Below are 21,235 nucleotides of genomic sequence, written 5' to 3' on the forward strand. Positions count from 1 at the left end.
TACATAAAATCCAGTTATAAAATAAAATAAGAAACATAGTTTTGTGTTATCCCTTTACATTTTGAAATCTTAATCCGCTAGAATCGTGACGTTATATATCCAATCAAAAGTATTTTGCGCAAGTGTAACAAATGTAAATATTATCTTTCATACGCACACACACAAAAATATTTCTTTTTTAGTAAATTGTCTCATTAAATGATGATATCTGCATTGCGAATCGCACGCAGTAGTCATCAACCGTGCTAAACGTCTTATTAAATTATTGTCGACATTGTTTCCCGCGCGAGCTCAAAAACCTGTTACTCGCTCGTATCGAGTAATTGAAATGCACAATGGAGCAATTAACGTTCCCGGCAATTAAAACGCCGCCTGTTCTTTTCGCACGTCGCTCAGAATATTATCTCTGTACTTTTTACCGTGTTTACAGTCGTTTTAGGAAGAAAAGGTCGCGCTACCATTTTTGTTATCTCATGGTAAGGCAAGAATTTCAGAAGACCAAATTTCAGAAAACGTCATTTGTGAGCAAGAACGGTCGCTCCGACGACGACCTTGAAGATGCGCATCGTCAACTTTCACCAAGTGGTAACTGTAGACAAGTAATAGGATAGTCAATGTCATCTGTGCTGCAACTCGCGTTTAGGATCCAGCGAGCGGTTTCATTCTCGGAATTTCCACGATCCTCGGTTGAAAAGTGGAGGAGGTTCCGGTTGTGTCAGACTGGCGAAACCTAAGTCTCTTTACGGAGGAAATTGACATAGACATGTCGCAGTAGCAATAATAAGGAATAACGATAATATTTGCGGTATCAATGTTAGCGATGTTAATTGTCATAGAAATGAAATGAGACAAAAAAATATGGTAATCTATTTATATCGATGAATTTTATATGAGTTACAATTATAAATAGCTTTTATGCATGAAATGTATAAATTCGTCTATTTATGTCTAATTTCTCTCTCATTGTGATATAATTGGAAATTCTTGCAAAAATATTATTGCAACGACAATAATGATATATGGTTTTGCAAACTCTAACAAGAACGTCGAAGCTGCAGATAACGATTAAGATTATACAAGATGAGTTTATTATATAATTCAGCATTTTTTAATTCTCTGGTAAGGATAAGCCTTCTGAGAGAGAGAGAGAGAGAGAGAGAGAGAGAGAGAGAGAAAGGCAGGGAGAGAAAGAGATTAATTTTATTATATAAAATTACCATAATTATTTTTTTAATTTATTATTTATTCTCAAATGTTTTTTCTTTACTATAATGACAGTGCACATTTAATATTAATGCACATTTTAATGCACAGTGTTTTTATATTGTTAAAAATTGACGTTTGAACATGATTCATGTCGATAAAAATCCAAAGATAATAGCTATAAATATACATAATGTGAAATAATGATGATATTAATCTGTTTATAAATATTGCGGCTCTCTCTTATTTGAATATCCAAAGGATATCCAAGGATATTGGACAAACATCTGTATCTTCTCTCTTTCTCTTCCTCTGTAATGGTTCTCTGCATATCTATTATTTTATACAATAATTTTATAAAGTTATCTGCTAAGATAGAACCCTCCCTCCCCACAGAAAAGCGTAAAAAAATTAGTTGGATAATATCATGTTTTTTGAAATGCGATTTATTTGCAGTCAAAAATTGTTTTGATTGTGATTCGCGCTTTGGTAAATCCTCATTTGTAGTATCCTGTACATGCCATGTACGACGATCGCATCGTCTATTCGCTGATGTAACACTTTTGCCAGCTCCGGTAACTTTTCGAACACCTGTTACGCGCGCTTGTAATAGCCAACGTCGGCCAATGCGTGCCAATAATGGAATGCTTAAGATTTTCTTCGATTGTAAAATCACGTCATTTAAACTCGATGCAACTCTTCCGCTTAAATGTAAAAAGAATCAAAATATAAAACACAACAATAGATAATAAAATTAGAATAAAAATTAGCATTGCTTCTTCTTACAAAAATTGCGAATTGATACCTAATTATCAAAAAGTCAGAAAATTTTATACAAGATAAATTTTTATAATAAATAAAATAATACACACATAATGACAAATTATAAATAACAATTATGTATAATATATACATAATAAAGTTCCTTGCGACTTTTGTGAGCTGCACTATTGCGTAATAATCACGATGATAAAACTGCTGTATATTGCCATGGTTCATCGACATCTCGAATGGATTAAGAATATTAATGAGGATCATCCTTGGACAGCACCAAAAGATAGGAATAAGAATTTGCTTTCTGAAATGCTAGAGAATTATGTAACACACGATCAAGATAATACGGTGGACTACGTCTTTTAATTAAATTAATGACAACCTTGGTGCCATCAATGATCTCGAAATTCAATTCAAGATTCAAGGTTTTGACACCACGATATTTACAAATTAATGCTTGATATCGTCAATTTTTTTTTTAAATTATAAATAAGACAAAACATTTTGAATATGAAAGTGAAATTTCGAAAAATAAAGCATGGTATTCCATATGAGAGACAAAATATATTTTTATCATCAAAAGGCTGCATAATTCATTATAAATGCAATAAATACTGAATTGAATAGAAAAGAAAATTAATTTAACAATAGAGTTAGTTTTCGAATCAATATTATCTTAAAAAGTCAAATTAAACTTATCGTTTTTTTCCGCGATGTATCTCAAGGACTACGTTTAATCAGACGCATCCTCGCATAAGAAAAGAGATTATTTATTTTTACGTTATTCAAAATGACACATGCAATTTAAATTATAATTTTATACGCATCTCTAGATATTTATTTCAAAGAAAATATTTATTCAACAGAGAATGCGGCAACTTAAGAAGATGTGCTTCGCGCATGCACACGATTTAAGAAAATATTTGTTTTCATCCTTTGTTTTCATCGTTAAATGTCGTACTTCATTTAGATTAAGTACAACTGGTTTGCGTGAACCTTTCGGCGATTTGCTATATACGGCCTTATTCCACGAAATTTATACCTTTTAATATGCAGGCGTGCTCGCATAAACGGCATTAATACTAATGGCCAAGTTTGCGCGTGCGATAAATTTAATACGCTTTATTCGCGTCTGACACGCGCGGAGGTCGACACTTCTTATATGCGTAGTCAATCGTAATAATTAATACGCGTACAGTACGGTACGTGCCATTTACGTGAAGTGTACCTCGTTGATGCAATAAAAATGTCAAACGATGCCGTTGCTGATATCCTGGCCGACGCTTTTCCCGGTTTGAAACAACATGTGACAACTTTGCACAACACTTTGCGACCGGCCGAACAATGTAACGTGCAATCCTTGCGAAAGATCGTGCGAAATGCAGATGTGTAAGACGAAAAGTGCTTGCAGAAATCGAGGCCAAGTTTTGTTTGAGATTTATCGCGCTTTTAATAGAAATTTTATCGATCATACTGTTTGACTTTGACTTCTCCGTTAAAATAAAAATAGCAGTGCCCAGAGGTAAGATAATAAATCATATAAGATTTCTTCCGCATCTTATAACAAATTTCATTCGATATAAATATTCGATAGTTGAATTTAAATCACAAAGATTTCAATGCCAACATGTTTTGAAGAGCTATTGCATTCTTAAACATGTAGAAACTGATGAATGCAGGTTGAGAATTAGGAGTTGACAAGATTTTTGTAATTTTATTTATAAATTATTTATTACGTTAAATAGAGATCTAGAAGCAGAGTTATATGAGTATTATGCTTTAATAAAAAATTGTCGCAAATGCAATTAATTTTGAAAAATTCGACAATAATGTATAATCACCTTATACGATACAAAGCAATACTTACAATTAGCAATTTTAAAAAATCGAAAGAAGATTTATTAAATAAAAAGAAATAATAGCAGTGTATGAATCAATCAAAATATAGATTAATACCGAAGTCTAGAATTTATAACAAGAACATTTCGATTTTAATTGTCCGAGAAAAGACCGATCTGGTCGATGATAGTTGTTCGTCGTATATTTTGCTCTTCGAAGAATCTATTTTTTCTTATTTCGTATAAATCTATGATTAATTCACAGACATAGCGCAAAGAATTTGTCGATAAGTTGTCAGATTAATAGTGCATATATGACAAACATGTGAATATATTTTCATACAAAGATCCACACATACACGTAAGCATCTGATAAGCATCTTTCAGATCCGATCAAAGTCAAATATACGGATATCGAAGAAAATAAATGATGCTATTGGAATAATGTAATGTTCTGCATGAGTATTATATTGCTTTTTCTTCTGATGCTTCTTCGGAAATTTCAATATGTTCGGCATTTCTGCAAACATTGTAGACATCACATTCCTATTCTTGTTGATTGACCATTAATATTGATTTTTTATACAAGCTATCATAAACAAATCTTATATAATTGCTTCATGTAAAAAAGAGAAAGAGGAAAAGAGAGAATACTGTTTCCTTGTTTTAATATCTCATCACTTATTCGATAATAAAAGTATAATTGTCCCTATAAGAATTGTCTTCATAAAATTAATGGCGTCGTTATTTGGACCGTTAATATTATGCGCCTAGCTCCTAAAGTCGTAAATCCAGACAATAAACATTGTCCTGAGACAATGGTGTGAATTATCATGTATCTCGATATAACATAGTTATGTTAGTGCATTATTACGAAAGCTTGCACTAAGATTCCTCGTTTCCTTCTTACAAAATTTCTTGTGAATTGCCAAATCTGTTATTTTACATTAACATAATGTGCAATCGTCGCATGCGAGGCGACGATATAATGCATAAATTGGCGAAATATAAGGCATATATTCTACGTAACAATTAATTTCATAACTAATCAAGTATTTAATTTATCGATGAATAAAAAACTCTTATGCTAGAATCTGCTCTAGATTGATAGAATTTTATATTTATCGTTGTCATCGCTTATCGTTAACATCACTATCATTACAAAAAAAGGAATTATCATTGTATAAATTTATACATTATTCAGCTTTTTATATTTAACACATTTTATTACCTTCTTATCTTGAAATTTAAACATGCTTATATCTCAGTTTTTATAAATATAAAAATTAATTAAAATTTCCGCAGCAGAGTTTCATTGTGTACTTTACACACATTTTAATCAAATCTATATAAAAGTTTATGATATTTTTTTATAATATTTACTTCTGTACATATATTTGTAAATATATTTGTGATTTGCATATAATTAGAGAAATTATATTGTACATTTTATTAATAAAAATAAAAGACGGATCAGTTAATGCTTCAGATAGGCAAAACTGACAAATTATAAAATTAAAAATTACAATTTATACAATAATTGATACTTTTCATATGATATTATATGATAATCTGCAGATTGGCAAGAATATTTAGATGACCTCTTTTTCCATCGCTCTTTATGTAGAATCGACCTCGAAAAATTGTTCCAATAGTATTATTGTAGAAACATTGTCCAGTAATAATATTCTCTTGTAATAGTATTGCACTATTATCCTCGTGTGTCTTTTCTATATCGAGATTGAGAATGTTTCTCATAGGCAATGAGGACAGTAAAAATAATTATTACGAAAAGCACCTGGACTGTCGCTTGATGATCTCTCGTGGAGTAATCTAAACTGGCGAAAGATTCGTCAAGGCTGTAAAGATGGATAGTATATTTTGTATACGTGAGAAATGAACCACTTTGACAGAGAAGAAAGTTCCCTTCACACAAACATGCATTCTCCCTGATGCACACACGCACATTCATATCACTATAAAAATATCAAAATTGATTTGATATCAGAATAGACAAAATCACAGTTTAAAGAGAGCATAATTGTAAATTGTGGATAAAATTTATTCTTTTTTCAATGCAAACATTATAATAGCAAAAAGGTGAAACATATCAAAATTTATTTCTTTTATATTACATGTAATAAAGAAGATAAATAATAAAATTCTCAATTTCACGATGTGAATTTTATCACATGTTTGCGTAGATCATCATCATCAATCGTTTTGCGGATTTAGCAACCTTTCGAAAATATCGTATGTAATTAAGAAAATAATTTGTATGTATGTATATGCAAAAATAAAGAACCGGAATGGTCAATGTTTTAAACGAGCAACAATAATAAAATTAAAAATTACAATTTACACGAGAAACTATCAACTAAATTTGCACATCAGATTCGTACGATCGCTGAGATCAACATCTGCTAAATATCAAATATACTTAACCGCTAATGTAAAATGCACGTTCTTTTCCGCGCTACGTTTTACTACTGTTTAACTTGCAACCGATTTAATGACCAATAGAGACCTGATCTTTCGAAGTTGGAATTTATCTATCAAAATTTGAGAACTCACGCTTATATATATAGATGCGCATAACTATTAGCTATTGGCGCTAAAGTCTGAACAAAATTGTTTCATAAAGACGAAGAAAAGCTATTGCATAGTGCAAAATATGTTTAACAAGAAATAAACTGAGAAAAGACTCTTCGCTTTCCCCTTTTCATATGTATAAATGTTTTTCTTATATATTATAGTAATACACTGTGCTGTAATACCGTTTTTTAAATGTAATCTCAACTTCTGTAATAAATCAATTTATAGTAAAGACTATGCAGAGAAACTATCACGAAATTATTCACAGGAAGGTAACATCATAATTCACCAGTGCATATAATGACCCGACAGATTGATGAGGTTCGCCGCTAATGTTGCACTCGAAACAATAATTTCGCTAGCGCGGCTTATGATCAATGACGGTAAATTATGCGAAAGAAATGCAATAACACAATAATAAATATGCAAGTGTCACACTATCGGAATTTTCCCAGATTTATTGATTTCAAAGTTGCCGAGCATTCCAGTAGGTAGCCCAATGTATCGCATTCTGTTTCGGTCCAAGAGAGAGTCTTTTATTCTTCGATACATTTTCCAAAATTTCTTTTTTCTCGTTCCATAAATCGTCACCGGTTGAATTACCGTCGTGACATGCTATCTATCAATTGAAAAAATAAATTTCGTCATCGATTAACTCTACGATTAGTTAATCGTAGTTTCTCCAGTCTCCTACGCCGTTAACTCCCGCATTCTCTGTCAGGCCGTATATATCCATACGATCTATACATGAATACTACATTCCATCGGTCACCCTGTGAATAGTTCTAAGCGCTCGCTCGAGAAAGGCAATGATTCCAAAATCACTTGACACGCTCGGCTATTGTAATTTTATTTCAACCTTACTTTATAACTCAGCGATATAAATTATCGTCGGCAATATTTATTGTATAAAAGAGAATCATGTTCGCGCAGTTTTGTTAAAATACGAAAGTTATTTTATACAAGATAATTTTATAGAGGATAAGAGATTTAATTCTTTTCAACAGTTTGTCAATAAGAATTATTAATATTAATACTATTGTTGCAACGTCTACATGTATCGCGCAATTCATTTTGACATATCTTGATTTTATTAGTCTCTTTAATTTATTATTTACATTTAAATAAGATAATCGAAGCTTTTAACGAGTATTTAAGCGATTGCTCCTGCCAACAGCAGATATAAATTTTCATAGCACATTTAAATTGACTGCTTAAAAGGTTAATCCTTGCATACCTCTGGATTGTAATTTATGCACTGTAAATATTCCGTAAATAGACATTTTCATATTTATATATAAGAAGCTAAGCATATTGTGTAAAGATTGATTAATTGGTAGCTATCAACTTCTCATTATATTATATTTAATCTGCTGTGTGTGTATGTGTGTTTACGCATCTAGTTCTTATTAAAAATACTATACTAATAATAAAATAGCTTAGACGTTCGCGAAAAGATCGCAAGTCCGATCTATGCTCATCTATGCTCGATTATCGAGATACATTCGGAGGAATCCGACTTAAGATGAGCTTATCCTAGACCTAGAAAAATAATTGTATTAGCCTTGAGCTACATATGAGAACAGTAAAAGTAGTGAACAAGTCGCTGTCTTGATAGAAAAATTCCAATTCGAGGATAACAATATAATTAGAACATTTTGCCAAGCAAAGAGACTAGGTCTACGGAATTCTATTATAAAGAATATTGGAGATCAAAAACTTGGAATTTATTTTTTCTTAATCATATAAGAAAACCGTCAAGAGAAATTATTTCTTATTATAACTTTTAACTTGTTATATATTTTCGTAAACAAGTCTGGAATAAAATTTTTTAAATAATTTTCGTAATTTTTATGAAAATATTAGAAGTTAAATTTTCTCTTGTTTCAATATTCAATTAATAATAATTAACAAAAAAATATATGTACATATAAGATTACATATATTTTTCTTGCAATCAAGAGTCTTTAAAGTATTGATACTGAACGATTGCAGATGCTTATAAGAAATAATATTAAGAGTAAAAATTAGAATTTCTTTTTTTTGCTTTACCGCACAACTGTTTATTTTACGGCGACTTGGTTATCGTGATTGATAGTCATAAAATCTTGTCTACGGCATGGAAACGAAACCAAAGAATCTAGAATGTTAATGCCAAGGTTGCTTGGTCCGATCCAAGACATTGTCGATCCAAGAAATGCCATTGCCAAGGGAATCTAGTCATTATTCTAACGATTTTATCAGCAGAACAGTTATAAGGAAGCTGCGATCAATTGTTATTGATACAGCATCTGATGTATGAAATGATATAACAATTATCATAAATAATCGATAAGAAAAGTGATGCATGCAGCGAAAATAGTAATCGAGAGCGAAAAAGATCAATGGATATAACATCCAAATACATAGCTTTAGTTATAGAAAAATTAATTAAATAATAATTATAATTATAACTCTATATATATATATCCTTTTTTTTAAGAGTACCGTCACACAATTATGAAAAGTATATAGCATTAATTCAAAACTACACTTTTCAATTGAATTATAATGCATGGATAATTATCAGTAATTTTAGAATAATTAAGTATTCATACTATACTATAGACGGTTGCATACAAATTTTCTTATGCTTCAACGAATAATTCATTAGAGAGAGATGTTAAGTATGTGTTATTATTCATTTATTAGATGCGTTAGGTGATGCTCATATTACCCAGACATGAAGCACGGATATTTGTAAAATTACTTAGAAAATTCTTACATGCAATTGTTTACAAATCATTGGTCAACGTCAAATCATAGATTACTTGCTTATCAACTTGAATACATAAAAAATCATGAAATCAAAAAATTATAATTATTAATAACAAACTATTTAATACACGATGTGTATTATATACATTAGTAATGTAATTGAAATATAAAATGAAAGAAGAATACACGCGCAATAATTAAAATAATTAAGAATTAAGAAAATTTAATGCAATAAATCTTGGTGCTGCTATGGAAATTAATGTTTTAATCGCTGTAATAAAGACAAATCATTATTAATATCCTGGTATTTTATTAAACAATTAAAATACAATAAAATATATGAAAATTGTTATATATATAGTAATGCCAAACGTTTTGCATAAAATTTTTTATTTGTGATAAACAGGATTTAATCATTTACTTTCTCCTTCTCTCTCTCTCTCTCTCTCTTGTAATAGTTAAAATATGCTATCAAACAATTTAAAATAATATTATTTGATCGCTAAAATGTATATATATATATATATATATATATATATCAATCAATCTAGCATCACTGGTTTATTTTCGATCGTAACATTCAATTCTTTATTTGAAAATATTGCATTATGATATTACAATTATATCTAATTATCTAAAATTGTTAGAGAAAATTATTAAATACTATATATATATATATATATAATATCTGTATTATAAAATCAGAAACAACCAATATAAGTTTATTATTAACAGCAAATTTTTAATAAGCTAATTTTTAATAGCAAGTTTTTAAATGTCACAGACATATATTATTATTTAACTGTTAGTCTTAATAAAAATTTGATTTAGTTGATAAACCACTTAAAAAGGATTAATGACTCTAAGATTAAATCAGAATTTATAAAAAACAAAGTTTTTTTTCTTTGTTTTATATCTGCAACTAGTTTTATATTTTAATGAAAATGATATAATTTTTTTTTTTATTATTTTTTGCTTTTAATTTATTACGTCTGGGGGAAAATTTGCATGATTTTAATGAAACAAAGAAAAAAATAAGTTGCCACACATTATACGCAATAATTAAATTTCATTATATTAATTTATTAATTCAAGTGACAAATTCTTAATTCTCTAAGATTAAATAAATTTATTCCTTTCGGAAATTGAAAAATTCATCATATATAAAGTAATAATACTAAATTAATTTACACAAATAGTTTCTTGATCAGAATAAAATAAATTTTATCTCTTCAATAAATGTTAGATTTTATTTGCATCCACCTATTTATCCACATAATCTGAAATACAAAATGCAGAGTATTTAACGTTAAATTTATATTAGCGAGACACTGCTATGTCTCTTGATATAATAATGTATAAAATGTAATAATGTATTGAATATTTCGAAGCGGTAGGGCATATTAAATGTAACACACGGTATCTGATTTTTATGGTATATAGTATGTTATTGTGTTATCATAGGCGCTCAGCGTGTTGTCAATTATTTTGCGCAGTGATACTTGAGCAGTAAGATAGTAATGCGAGATGCTCCGTATATATATTATCAAATTCTTCTTTGAAACGCAATAGCAATAAATATTGGGAAATAACTCGCTATAATCATTACAATTAACGATTAATTAACTTACAATAAACAACTGTAACTATGTCGCGACGACGGCTCTTTATCGAAATGCGTAATTTTCCCGATTTATTCATTTATAATTTCAATTAGAGAAATCGAAGCGATAGAAATAAAAATTATAAATTATAAACGAACAGTAATTATATTTCTTTAACGATACTTGAAGTCAAATATATTTCGATACTTAAAATATTTCGCTGATCTAAATATAATTTGTTATTCGGTTTGAGATCACGTGCGCAATTTTCATGTGATATCATTACTTTAATAGAAATTAAAATAATTATTTTGTAGAATAGTTCGATAATGATATTATGTTTTACAATTTTTATTTTAATTAAAATATTATTATTCTAACAGCTTTCTTACAACAAACGCGTGAACTTGATCCTTTTTTACCTTTTTATAATCTTTATATGACTCGGTTTTCATTAAGTATTTAAAATTCATTTCACATATCAATCCAAGTTAAAGAAAAATAAAGAAAAAGTCTTTAGCACGCAAATAAAAATTAATTAAAATTTATGCACACGGATGCGTGCAGATGCATGTCACATGTTGCGTAAGGAAAACAAACGATTAATAACGGGATTTACTCGCAAGATTTTTCAGTCATTAATTCATTGTTCCATCGATCGTAAATCTTCCATTTTACGTGGAACTATATTATTCCCGTATGCTTTTACATACTTATTATAAAATTTTAAATAATTCTCAAGTGTGTGTGTGTATGTGTTATCAATGATTATTGTAAGAAGCAATTGTTACAAGATATCAGAGAAGATCAAGAAGATAACAAGACGCGGCAAAAAAAAGTAAAAAATTAATAAGCACTTTTTTACACAAAGGATTTAAAAATCAACAAGGAAAATCCATTCTTCATTAATGATAATCTATAATTGGCGACATTGGTATGCGACATTAAGTTATTTAATTAAGAATAACAAATTTCATGTATTGCGAAGAATCTGTCTATAAATATAGCATATTGTATTACAAAATTACAGAAGATATGAATATAATGTTCGATAAAATTATGTACAGTAATTTTATAATTGTAAAAATTCTAAAAAAAATTGAACATAGAGAAGTTCAAAAATATAGATAATCATAGAGTAACATGATAATCCTAATATTTTTATTATTACAATAACAGCTGGATTTCAAAATTTTCGCGCTTTTCAAATGATAGTTAATATTCATTATTTGTATCTTGCTGTAAGAATAATAAACTCTTTCTCATCACATTTTTTTTTTTTAAATATTTCCTTCGTTGAGGTTTTGTCAATATAGTTGCAAAGTAGGAAAAGTATAATATTAGTAAAAAAGCAATTAAATCAACATTTCGAAAAATGTATTTTTAAACTATTTTATAATATACATGTGTGTGTGTATATATGTTTCATTTTGTATCGCGCGAGATTTTTTCCACCAAACAAATTCGTATATGAGAAAGAAGGAATATAATGAAGCGATAATAGATTATATAAATAAAACCAGTTTAATGGTAACATAACATACATAGCATAAATTGCGCTTATTCTCCATAAAATCTGTTTATTATTTTTATCGCTTAATTTATATTTCGTTCCGTCTTTATTCGCTCAGAGAGATATAGTATACAGTATACGATTGTTATAAATTTCGATATATTCTGCCTCATAAATTATGCCTTAAATTATACTTTTATCTAAGTTTGAGGCATAAGTCTTGCACGTATTTTGTGTGCCATTGTGTATCCCTTTTACATGTTCTTTTTTTCCGTTCCTTTACTATATCGCTTTTATTAGAAGCCAAAAGTATTGACCAATCATATCAATATGCCTTGTATTCTTGAAAAATGACAGACACACATGATGTCATAACTTTAATGTGTTCAAAATATCAGCCCGAAAAATATTGGCCGTTTTCGTTACATTCGACAAAAGCAGGACGTTTCGTCATGAATATACAAACATTATGCGTATCTATTATGTATTAACAATCCATAAAAAGTTTCTCGCAGTTTCGCTCGTTTTATTAACGATTAATAGGAATTAGTCTTATTGTATACAACGGATAGACTAGACCACATTGAGACGTTTTCTTGCAAAAGTTGTTTCAAAAATCATTTTCACCATTGTTCGACAATTATAAGCGTTTTAACATTTTTTTGTGATTATAACATCTCTTTAATATCACTTCGTTTTTAGTAATCACACTGTAGTTTGGCGATTACTTCGAGGTTTAATAGCAGAGTAAAAAACTATAAAATATTCGAACTTTTCATTCATATACAAATTCCAAAACCGTCATATATTTTATGACTTTGCAAGAACTTATTATTTAAAAAAAGAAATTTACAATTTATAACACATATATGACAAAGTTTACAATTCAAATATAGAACACAAAGAGTATGCAGAATTAATTTTCATGATATATATAATATAATAATACAAGTATATTTAAAATATATATAATGCACAATGAAACATTTAATAATAAATCAAATATGTAAAATAATAATAACGGAAACCAAACGGGCCAAAGGAATGTATAAACTAAAATTGAACAGTCTAAACAATAAATATCTAATGATCACAAAATTAATCTAAATGTGATGTAGACAATGTAAGTCACTTTCTGCTTTTGTTTCTTCTAGTTGTATATACGCATCTAAACAATAGTGCCTATGTAGATTCAAACAAAATTTTTATTAAAAACCCATTATCTTTGGCTACTTTGGGTATGTTTATTTAAATAATTATAATATAGTAATATATATTGTACAGAGTTTGAGTTAGAGTACAAGATGAATGCGTAACGCATAGTTTTTTTTACATCATGTGTTGTCCATTTGGAGAAGCATATTGCGATTGCTGGTTTACAGACGGTCCTATAGGCCCAGGTGGACCATATGGTCCTGGTGCTGGGCCGCTCTGAGATGGATATCTGCTATGTAAAAAAATTAAGAGAAAATATTTTTATAACATTTAATGTTACTAATAAAACCTAATTTATGTATTGTAATCCATGTGTAAAAAATGTTGTGAAACTGACTTGACAATATTTTGTATTTTATAGTTACATCTTATTACAGTAAATTTTGTCCAACTAACATTACAATAAAAGAAAAATAAATTAAACTTACCCTTGTGGTTGATAAGAAAGGCTAGTTTGATCTGGTGGTGGCAGAGATGGCCCCTGTGGATGTCCAGGCGGATGTTGATGAGGTCCTGATTGAACGTGAAAATGTTGTGGCAAATGTTGAGGCATGCTCGGTATACTGATAGGACCCATATACTCATTATTCGGCAAGCTCGCGTTATACGGCCCTATCGGGCCAGAACCGGCTCCGGTGGGGAACGGAGAAGGTGGCATGCCGTTAAACATCTATTAAAAGATATATGTTATATATGTTACTGTCAAAATATACATCGTACAATTGGTATCGTTATTCGTAGTTTATCTATGGACTTACATGTGGTGGTGGTGGTCCCGGATTGTGGAATGGATAAGGATTTATATGTGGTTGCATTTTGGGCAAAGTGTAACCAGACGGCGTTGGAGGCGCGGGTTCTCTCATCAAAGTATGGTACAAATTAAGAGCGTCGACCAAATCGGAACTTAATTGAGTAAGCTGCGCGTGCCGCCTGTCTACCTTCTCCAAAGCTGCATCGATTAGAGGCCCCATTGCAGTAACTTGTTCTGCAAAATGCAATCGATATGAATATAATAGAAAATATTTGTAACATTCTTTAATTTAATGTTTTCGTTAAGACTTATAGTTACCTTCTAAATCAAGCATTTCCTGAGGATCGGACGTATCACATTGTGGATCAGCTTCATGAAACAGATGTAATAATCTATCCATTTTCTTTTCATCTATTTCAACTTCTACCACCTCTGGCTCGCGTTTTACCATTTTTACTTCTACTTCTTCGGCAAATTGCACTAATTTCTTATTACTATGTTCTAATTCTGCACATAAATATATTCATTATTTCAATCGTAGACAATAAATAACTTGAAAACATTTAATCTTCAAAATATATTAGAGAAAATTAATTAAGTTGCATATATCTTACTAGTAAATTCTTCTGGTTCAACAGATAAATCAGCAGTAACAAAATTGGAAGGAAAAAGTCCTTCGCCTCTTTGATTGCTACCCTTCCACCAATTTGGATCAGAATCGTCCAAAATATTAACTAAAAAGATTCATTGAAGAATTCACAGTTAGCAGAAAGAAATTTTGTATATTGATGTGTGTTGTAATTATAATTTTTATTACGTACTTATTTCTCCTGCTAAAAATGTCAGTTCATTATCCTCTGCAGCTTCAAAATCATATAAAGCGCGTACTTTTCTACCTTCCGAAGTACTTGTGGATGCCATCACAGAATTCACACTTGGATATAAACTAGTACTTTTTTTAGAGGCTGGTGAACTATGCGATGAAGTGCTTTGAGTATGTGCTTTACTTTCTTGTAATGAAAGCTGTATGGCTATTTAAAAAAAAAACAGCTATATAATAAGTGTGTGTATATATATAATCATGACAGAAATAAGTTTAAAACATTATTAGTTATAAAAAAAGTGATATTAAATTATATATTACCTTTCGCAATATCTGCTTCTTCTTGTGAATTTGTTACTACATTAGGATCTCTGCTCAAAGCACTAGAATGTTTTGGCTAAAAAAGATATTTTGCATAAATAGAATAAAGTTTAAAAATATTAAAATAATAATACATCATGATTTTATAATTAAAACTTATTAAAAATATATATAAAATAAGTTGTAAAATAGCTACAAGATATAATGCAAGAGTTCAGAAAAGAAACAGGCAGTATCGATAACTGATAGTCTTATCTAACATTTACATAATACAGTTCTGTCTGGACTTATAATTTAATACTTGACTTTGCACTAAATGCAATTGTTTTACATTTCTATAGCCAATGGAATAAATGCAATAACAATAACATTATTACAGCACAATAGAAACTCACTGTATCTGAGACAGAAGAAAAGTCATGGCCTTCACTTTTGAGTTTGTTGTACAAACTTGGTATCAGATTCAATTGTGGATCAGTTTTAAAGTCACCTTCTACCCATTTCTTCAAAAGCGCTTTGATTTTCTCCACTATTTTTGGTTGTGGATGATTAATGAGTTTTCTCAAATCATTTTCAAAATCTCTGGACGCAATTTCCAAGTGGAAGATCTTTCCACAATTACTGGCGCAAGCATCTAACAACTAAATCAAAAGTGAGTAATCAAAGATGACAGAATACTAAAAATTTTTTTTGGAGAAGAAATAATGTACTAACTGTTATAGCTTGCATGACAACATGTGGGTCTTGACAGTATAATCTCTTAACAATGGAACGTAAACAGTCTTTAGCATTCTGACTCGATGTGCCTACTTTGTCACAGATATCCATTATCTTTCCCCATTCCTCCGTTACATTGTTCTCATTAGTTGCTTTTTCTGATGCCACATAAACAATAGTGGATAAAAAATAATATGTCACAGATATTCAATGACATACATAATTAAGAATAATAGCAAGTCTTTCTTAACAGATTTATATCGACAATACACATACAAAGATTAAAATAATTGCAACAGACATCACAACAGAATAACTAAAACGGACATCGTAGATAATACGACAAAAGAATAAATATTTTCTACAGTCATACTATGACATCTAATCAAAACGTCAAGTACGAATTATCATTAAGCATTGGAAAAATCATTATTATCTCATTTCATGCATGAAATCGTTCGATTTCGCATGAAATCGCATGAAGCGATCTAGCATTAAAAATCCAACGATATAACTGGAGGTCAAATGTCAACAACCGCTTAATGCGCTTAATGCAGATGCAAGAGAGCTTGTTCTTAATAGACTAGGGAGAACGGGCCCGATAATTTCAGATTCGCGATAAACGAGAGCGGCGAGAATGATCCACTTTCGCATGACATTCGTCATGATTCATACTAAACGAAACGAGCCGTCACAGCATTACTCACCGACGTCAGCGTCAAAAGGCGAGGAAGTCGGGAAGAGACCCATCTTTGCGGCTCTCTTCGGTCCAATGACAAAATTATTTTTGTTGCTCTTCGCACGTCAGCACACCGTCACAGAATCGCGCTGCGCATTCAGCTGCTATTTACTCACAAACACGGCCGACCGACCAACTAATAATATTCTGCTGTATTACATCGGCGGACATCTTTGCCCTCGGATATGCCAAAAACCTCGATATCTATCGAAACTCGAACATCGAGCGCGATGACGATTGGATTCGGCGGATACGGCTTTGTCTTACTTGAGAATATTTGCCGTTGATGCGTGTGATGAAACTGCAATATTTTTATCATATTTAGGAAGGCATGGCCTTCTATTTGAAAGTGTCTGCGTATCTATGTGTATACACGCAATTTAGTGAGAATTATTTGATGCCTGATGTGGAAACAAAAACTTATGAATCGATATATCGAATGATGTAGCAACGTAATATAGCAACGCGATTCGATATGTCAAAATGGGAAAACCAATATGGAGCAGCCAATCAGATTCGCTATCTCTCCCTTTTACATACTTGTCGAGAGGGCGCACAGTGAGACTTTCCAGCTGACTTCTGTGAGATTTTACATAGTCTTGTTTTCCGTTCAATATTGTATTTCAATTACGTATCCTCGAATCTTATCTGTTATTATTATCTCCGATACTGATATAAAAAAAAAACAGCTATCTGAAATCCAATATACAAGGTATCTTATATAACTTATGATCCAAATATTAATAACAAATACTTTGATGATTTCAGAATTGAAGATTTCTAAAATGTTTAATTTTACACAAAAATTAAAAAAAAAACATATATAATAAAAAATAATAATAGAATATAATAATAAATAATAAGAATAAAAAGGAATTATTTTCTTTTATATTAGAATTATTAGAAATTTCTAATATTTGTCGAGCTCGAATTAATGTTTGTGATATGTTATTATAATTAATTATAGAAAGCTAAAAGAAGCTGAATTTTAAATGTGCAAATGTATTGTATATGTTACAGCAAATTTCTCGTTATATTAAAACGGAAAATTCTGGTTTTTGAAGTTGTTCTACATAGTACAAATCCTAGCACACACAATGAAAACAAAAATTATTATAGTAACCTCTGGTATTCTTATGTCAGAAGTAATTTGGAACTTATATAAATTATATAAACATTCTCAAAGGAAAGCTGTTAAGATTTCTAATGGATGTATAAAATATCCATGCACAGATACAAGGGACAGAGCAAAAATCTTTGAAGTCATGTTTTTCTCAAAAGAATCTGCTCTATGTCGACCACATCTAGAATGTCGACAATTATGTAGGAAAGCAAATTGTGCAGTAGGACACTTCAGGTAACTTTTCCTGTACAGTATAAAATAAGGCAAACAAAATTATTTCTTTATTTATAGCTTAATGATCTGACGAAATATACTTAATACATTTGTAGGAGGATTATAAATTATTTGGATTCTGCAACTGATACTTTGGACATATGTATGTATTTTTTTACCTGTTTACCCTTAGTAAAGGCGATTATAAACGCTCACAAAAGAGGTGTCGTTGTAAGGATAGTATTGGACGAATCTATGACACAAAACGATGGAAGTCAAACCATGTGCTTTTACAAAGAAGGTTTGTAACAAATATAAAATTCATATATTTAATAAGAATATATAACTATATACAGAATAGTATTTTATCATTTAAATTTACTCTCAAATAGATAATAATTTTTTAGTTAATATTATTCTTTTATTTGCAGGCATTAAGCCAAAATTTAAACAACTAGATGTTTTAATGCATCATAAATTTGTTATTATTGATAATAATATTTTAATAACTGGCAGTACAAATTGGACCATGGCAGCATTTTTTGGAAATTTTGAGAATTTGATGGTGACAAATGAATCAGGACTAGTTAAACCATTTATAAACGAATTCGAAAATATATGGACGATGTTTAATGCTACAGAAGCTGATTCTAAAAAATATACGTTAACATAACAGTTTATTTATTTTAAAATATGTTTATTTTAATTTTTTAAGTAGAAGGTATAGATATTTTTTTATTGTGTCATAATAGTTCCTTATATATATGTATTATATATCATACATGTATGTATATATATGGATATATTATATATCCATATACATAAATGTATACATATTACACACACACACACACACACACATACATACATTTGCCTGTGATATACAATTCATAATTCGAAAAGTTATATGATTTTTATTTAAGTCTATTATTTTAATTTTTATAAGTGTTAAGGAATGCAGAAAAAGAGAGTTTTTGCAAGATTATTCTGATTGTTCAACATAATATGAAATTTTTATTTTAAAAGACAAAGATATTTCATTTGGTTGGTTACATATAAATGGCTGTATTAGATATATAAATATATTTAATATACTTTTTTTAGAAAATATTTTCACTTTTGTTTCCTGGTTTTTTTTTCACATATATATGGATATTCCCACGAAATGATTAATACAAACGCTAGTAAGAGCACATTCTCTAATTCGATTAATTTTTGTGTTTTGGTAAATTAAATTTGATGCGATCATACGGCGTGGATGCACTAAAGGAGTTGCCATGACGATTCTGACATATCTTGGTATTAGAGATAGCCTTTGTTTTCTTGAATGCAAATGAAGCTGCGCTCTGTAATGTATATTAATTTTGTTTCTCGGAACAGTCATGGTCTCCTCAGAATTCCCGGCCGCGTCTAAACAGTAGCCCAGAAATATCTTAAAGCTTGAGAATATAAGTGAATTTATTTAAAAGGAAATACATATTTGTTTCCTATAATGAACTAATAATAAAAAAGATGCATATATTAAGATAATTTATTTTTGGAAAATGGCATCTATATATATATATATATATATAAGTTGCTTAAAGAATCATGAATCATTTAATAGTACAACATGTGCATACATTTCTTTTTAGGCTATATTACCGACAAAGTACTATTTTATTACACGATAATACTCGTTGGAGTGGCTATATTTAAACAAATTTGTATAGTCGTACAAACATATGTATAATAAATGAACCAATCATGTACCATATGAAAAATGCGGCATCAATATGGCGTCTTTAAAAGTTAGACATTTGATTGGTCAGTTTTTTTATAATGCACATATGCATGATACGGTTATGCAAATTCTTCTGAATATGCCTTTAGAGTTGCAACGTCAATACGGTGGCGCCCTCCTATCGATCAATGACGAAAGTTCAACCGTTCAAAGTAAAACTGCGACTTCTCGCAATTTCCAGTACGATAAAAAATATAAATCAATGTATAATTAAGAGACATTAAAAATATAACTGCGATCGCGTGTGTAAATGTATAAATTGTGTGTCGTTGTGATGTAAAATCGTAACGAGATCGATCGATGTCATTCTAATCTCGTGCGCGAAATAAAGTGCAGTACGGAAATTCCCGCTCACGGAGATTGGAAATGTCCGATCACGCCTGTACGCGCTGTATTTGCATCTTAAAAGTCTTCTTCAAGGATGATTGCAGGACTTCGAAATCAACAGACTTCCAGTATGACGTCAAGGTAAGAATTTATTTTTTTTTAGGCAATATATCTGTGCTTTACTACTGCGCATTAAGACATTAATGCAAAATATTCGAAGACAGAGTAGCTTATTCTCTGTATGTACAATATCCATTTTAGATTAATAAATTTATCTATAAACTCTATCGCGCGCGAAGCATTTATTAGTGTACGTTTAATAGTACAGATGAAGAATGGCTTTAGAGTGATTTCATAACGCGATCACAAAACGAAATCGCACGAATCGTGGAAACAGACACCGTTATATACTGGATGGCAATGTACTTCCGCAAATTTTCTCAAGTAGGAAAATCAAATTAGCGTAACCGCGGCGTGATCATTATGCTCGCATACTCGTTGTTGATGCCTCATTTCAGAAGCCTCATAGAATCTAATATTAGTCTTTGCGCTTTGAGCGGAATTTTCGCGTATAAAATGTCTCGAAACTGCAAATTGCCCTTGCGATTTATTCGAAGTATCGTTTTTATTCATCCCCCCATGAGCAATTTTAGCAGTTGAGTCGGACCAGAAAGGTTTCGGCAAAGAGGTGTAAACGCGATTGTGTCGGAGCGCCTGCCAGATGTCGTAAAAACCGCGACTCGTTACTTCTGAAAAGCTGTGATTTTCGTGTGAGCAACATTTATAACGATGTTTATAGTACATTATACACAATGATTTCGTGCATTTGATATGCATCGTATAATTTGATTCATTTTATCAATATTTTTATCATAGAAAAGTTTTTGTTGTTTGCCAAAAGGACATGGAAAATTAGCTTTTTAAATTATAAATTATTAA

At 30.1% G+C, this 21,235-nt stretch overlaps 2 protein-coding genes across 3 annotated transcripts; one reads left to right on the forward strand and one right to left on the reverse strand.

Annotated features, from left to right (window-relative positions):
* Positions 1-12,276: 12,276 nt before the first annotated feature.
* On the reverse strand, positions 12,277-17,052 carry LOC115233420 (signal transducing adapter molecule 1). 2 transcript variants are annotated; one of them, XM_029803834.1, is made up of 10 exons: positions 16,819-17,052; positions 16,109-16,269; positions 15,790-16,035; positions 15,395-15,470; positions 15,072-15,281; positions 14,865-14,984; positions 14,569-14,757; positions 14,258-14,484; positions 13,928-14,169; positions 12,277-13,728 (listed from the first exon to the last, which is right to left on the reverse strand). In XM_029803834.1, the coding sequence occupies exons 1-10, from the start codon at positions 16,859-16,861 to the stop codon at positions 13,614-13,616; spliced, it is 1,629 nt and encodes a 542-aa protein (XP_029659694.1). In that variant the 5' UTR covers positions 16,862-17,052; the 3' UTR covers positions 12,277-13,613. The 2 variants fall into 2 exon arrangements, with proteins under 2 accessions (XP_029659694.1, XP_029659685.1); XM_029803825.1 differs by having other exon boundaries at positions 12,277-13,731; positions 16,819-17,051.
* Positions 17,053-17,201: 149 nt separating this feature from the next.
* Positions 17,202-18,955, forward strand: LOC115233430 (mitochondrial cardiolipin hydrolase). The gene is made up of 5 exons (XM_029803847.1): positions 17,202-17,562; positions 17,871-17,995; positions 18,084-18,207; positions 18,303-18,487; positions 18,618-18,955. The coding sequence occupies exons 1-5, from the start codon at positions 17,348-17,350 to the stop codon at positions 18,857-18,859; spliced, it is 891 nt and encodes a 296-aa protein (XP_029659707.1). The 5' UTR covers positions 17,202-17,347; the 3' UTR covers positions 18,860-18,955.
* Positions 18,956-21,235: the final 2,280 nt, after the last annotated feature.

Source organism: Formica exsecta, unplaced genomic scaffold (assembly GCF_003651465.1).
Source record: "Formica exsecta isolate Colony F162 unplaced genomic scaffold, ASM365146v1 scaffold105, whole genome shotgun sequence".
In the NCBI taxonomy this organism is placed as follows: Eukaryota; Metazoa; Arthropoda; class Insecta; order Hymenoptera; family Formicidae; genus Formica; species Formica exsecta.

Excerpts from the sequence above, each read along its gene's own strand:
- LOC115233430 (XM_029803847.1), top strand. The coding sequence starts at position 17,348 with ATGGAGCAGCCAATCAGATTCGCTATCTCTCCCTTTTACATACTTGTC. Across the intron at positions 17,563-17,870 it reads TCTGAAATCCAATATACAAG|CAAATTTCTCGTTATATTAA; the intron begins GTATCTTATATA and ends TATATGTTACAG. Across the intron at positions 18,488-18,617 it reads CATGTGCTTTTACAAAGAAG|GCATTAAGCCAAAATTTAAA; the intron begins GTTTGTAACAAA and ends TTTTATTTGCAG.
- LOC115233420 (XM_029803825.1), bottom strand. The coding sequence starts at position 16,861 with ATGGGTCTCTTCCCGACTTCCTCGCCTTTTGACGCTGACGTCG. Across the intron at positions 15,471-15,789 it reads TTTCTTCTGTCTCAGATACA|CCAAAACATTCTAGTGCTTT; the intron begins GTGAGTTTCTAT and ends TATCTTTTTTAG. Across the intron at positions 14,485-14,568 it reads GGAAATGCTTGATTTAGAAG|AACAAGTTACTGCAATGGGG; the intron begins GTAACTATAAGT and ends TGCATTTTGCAG.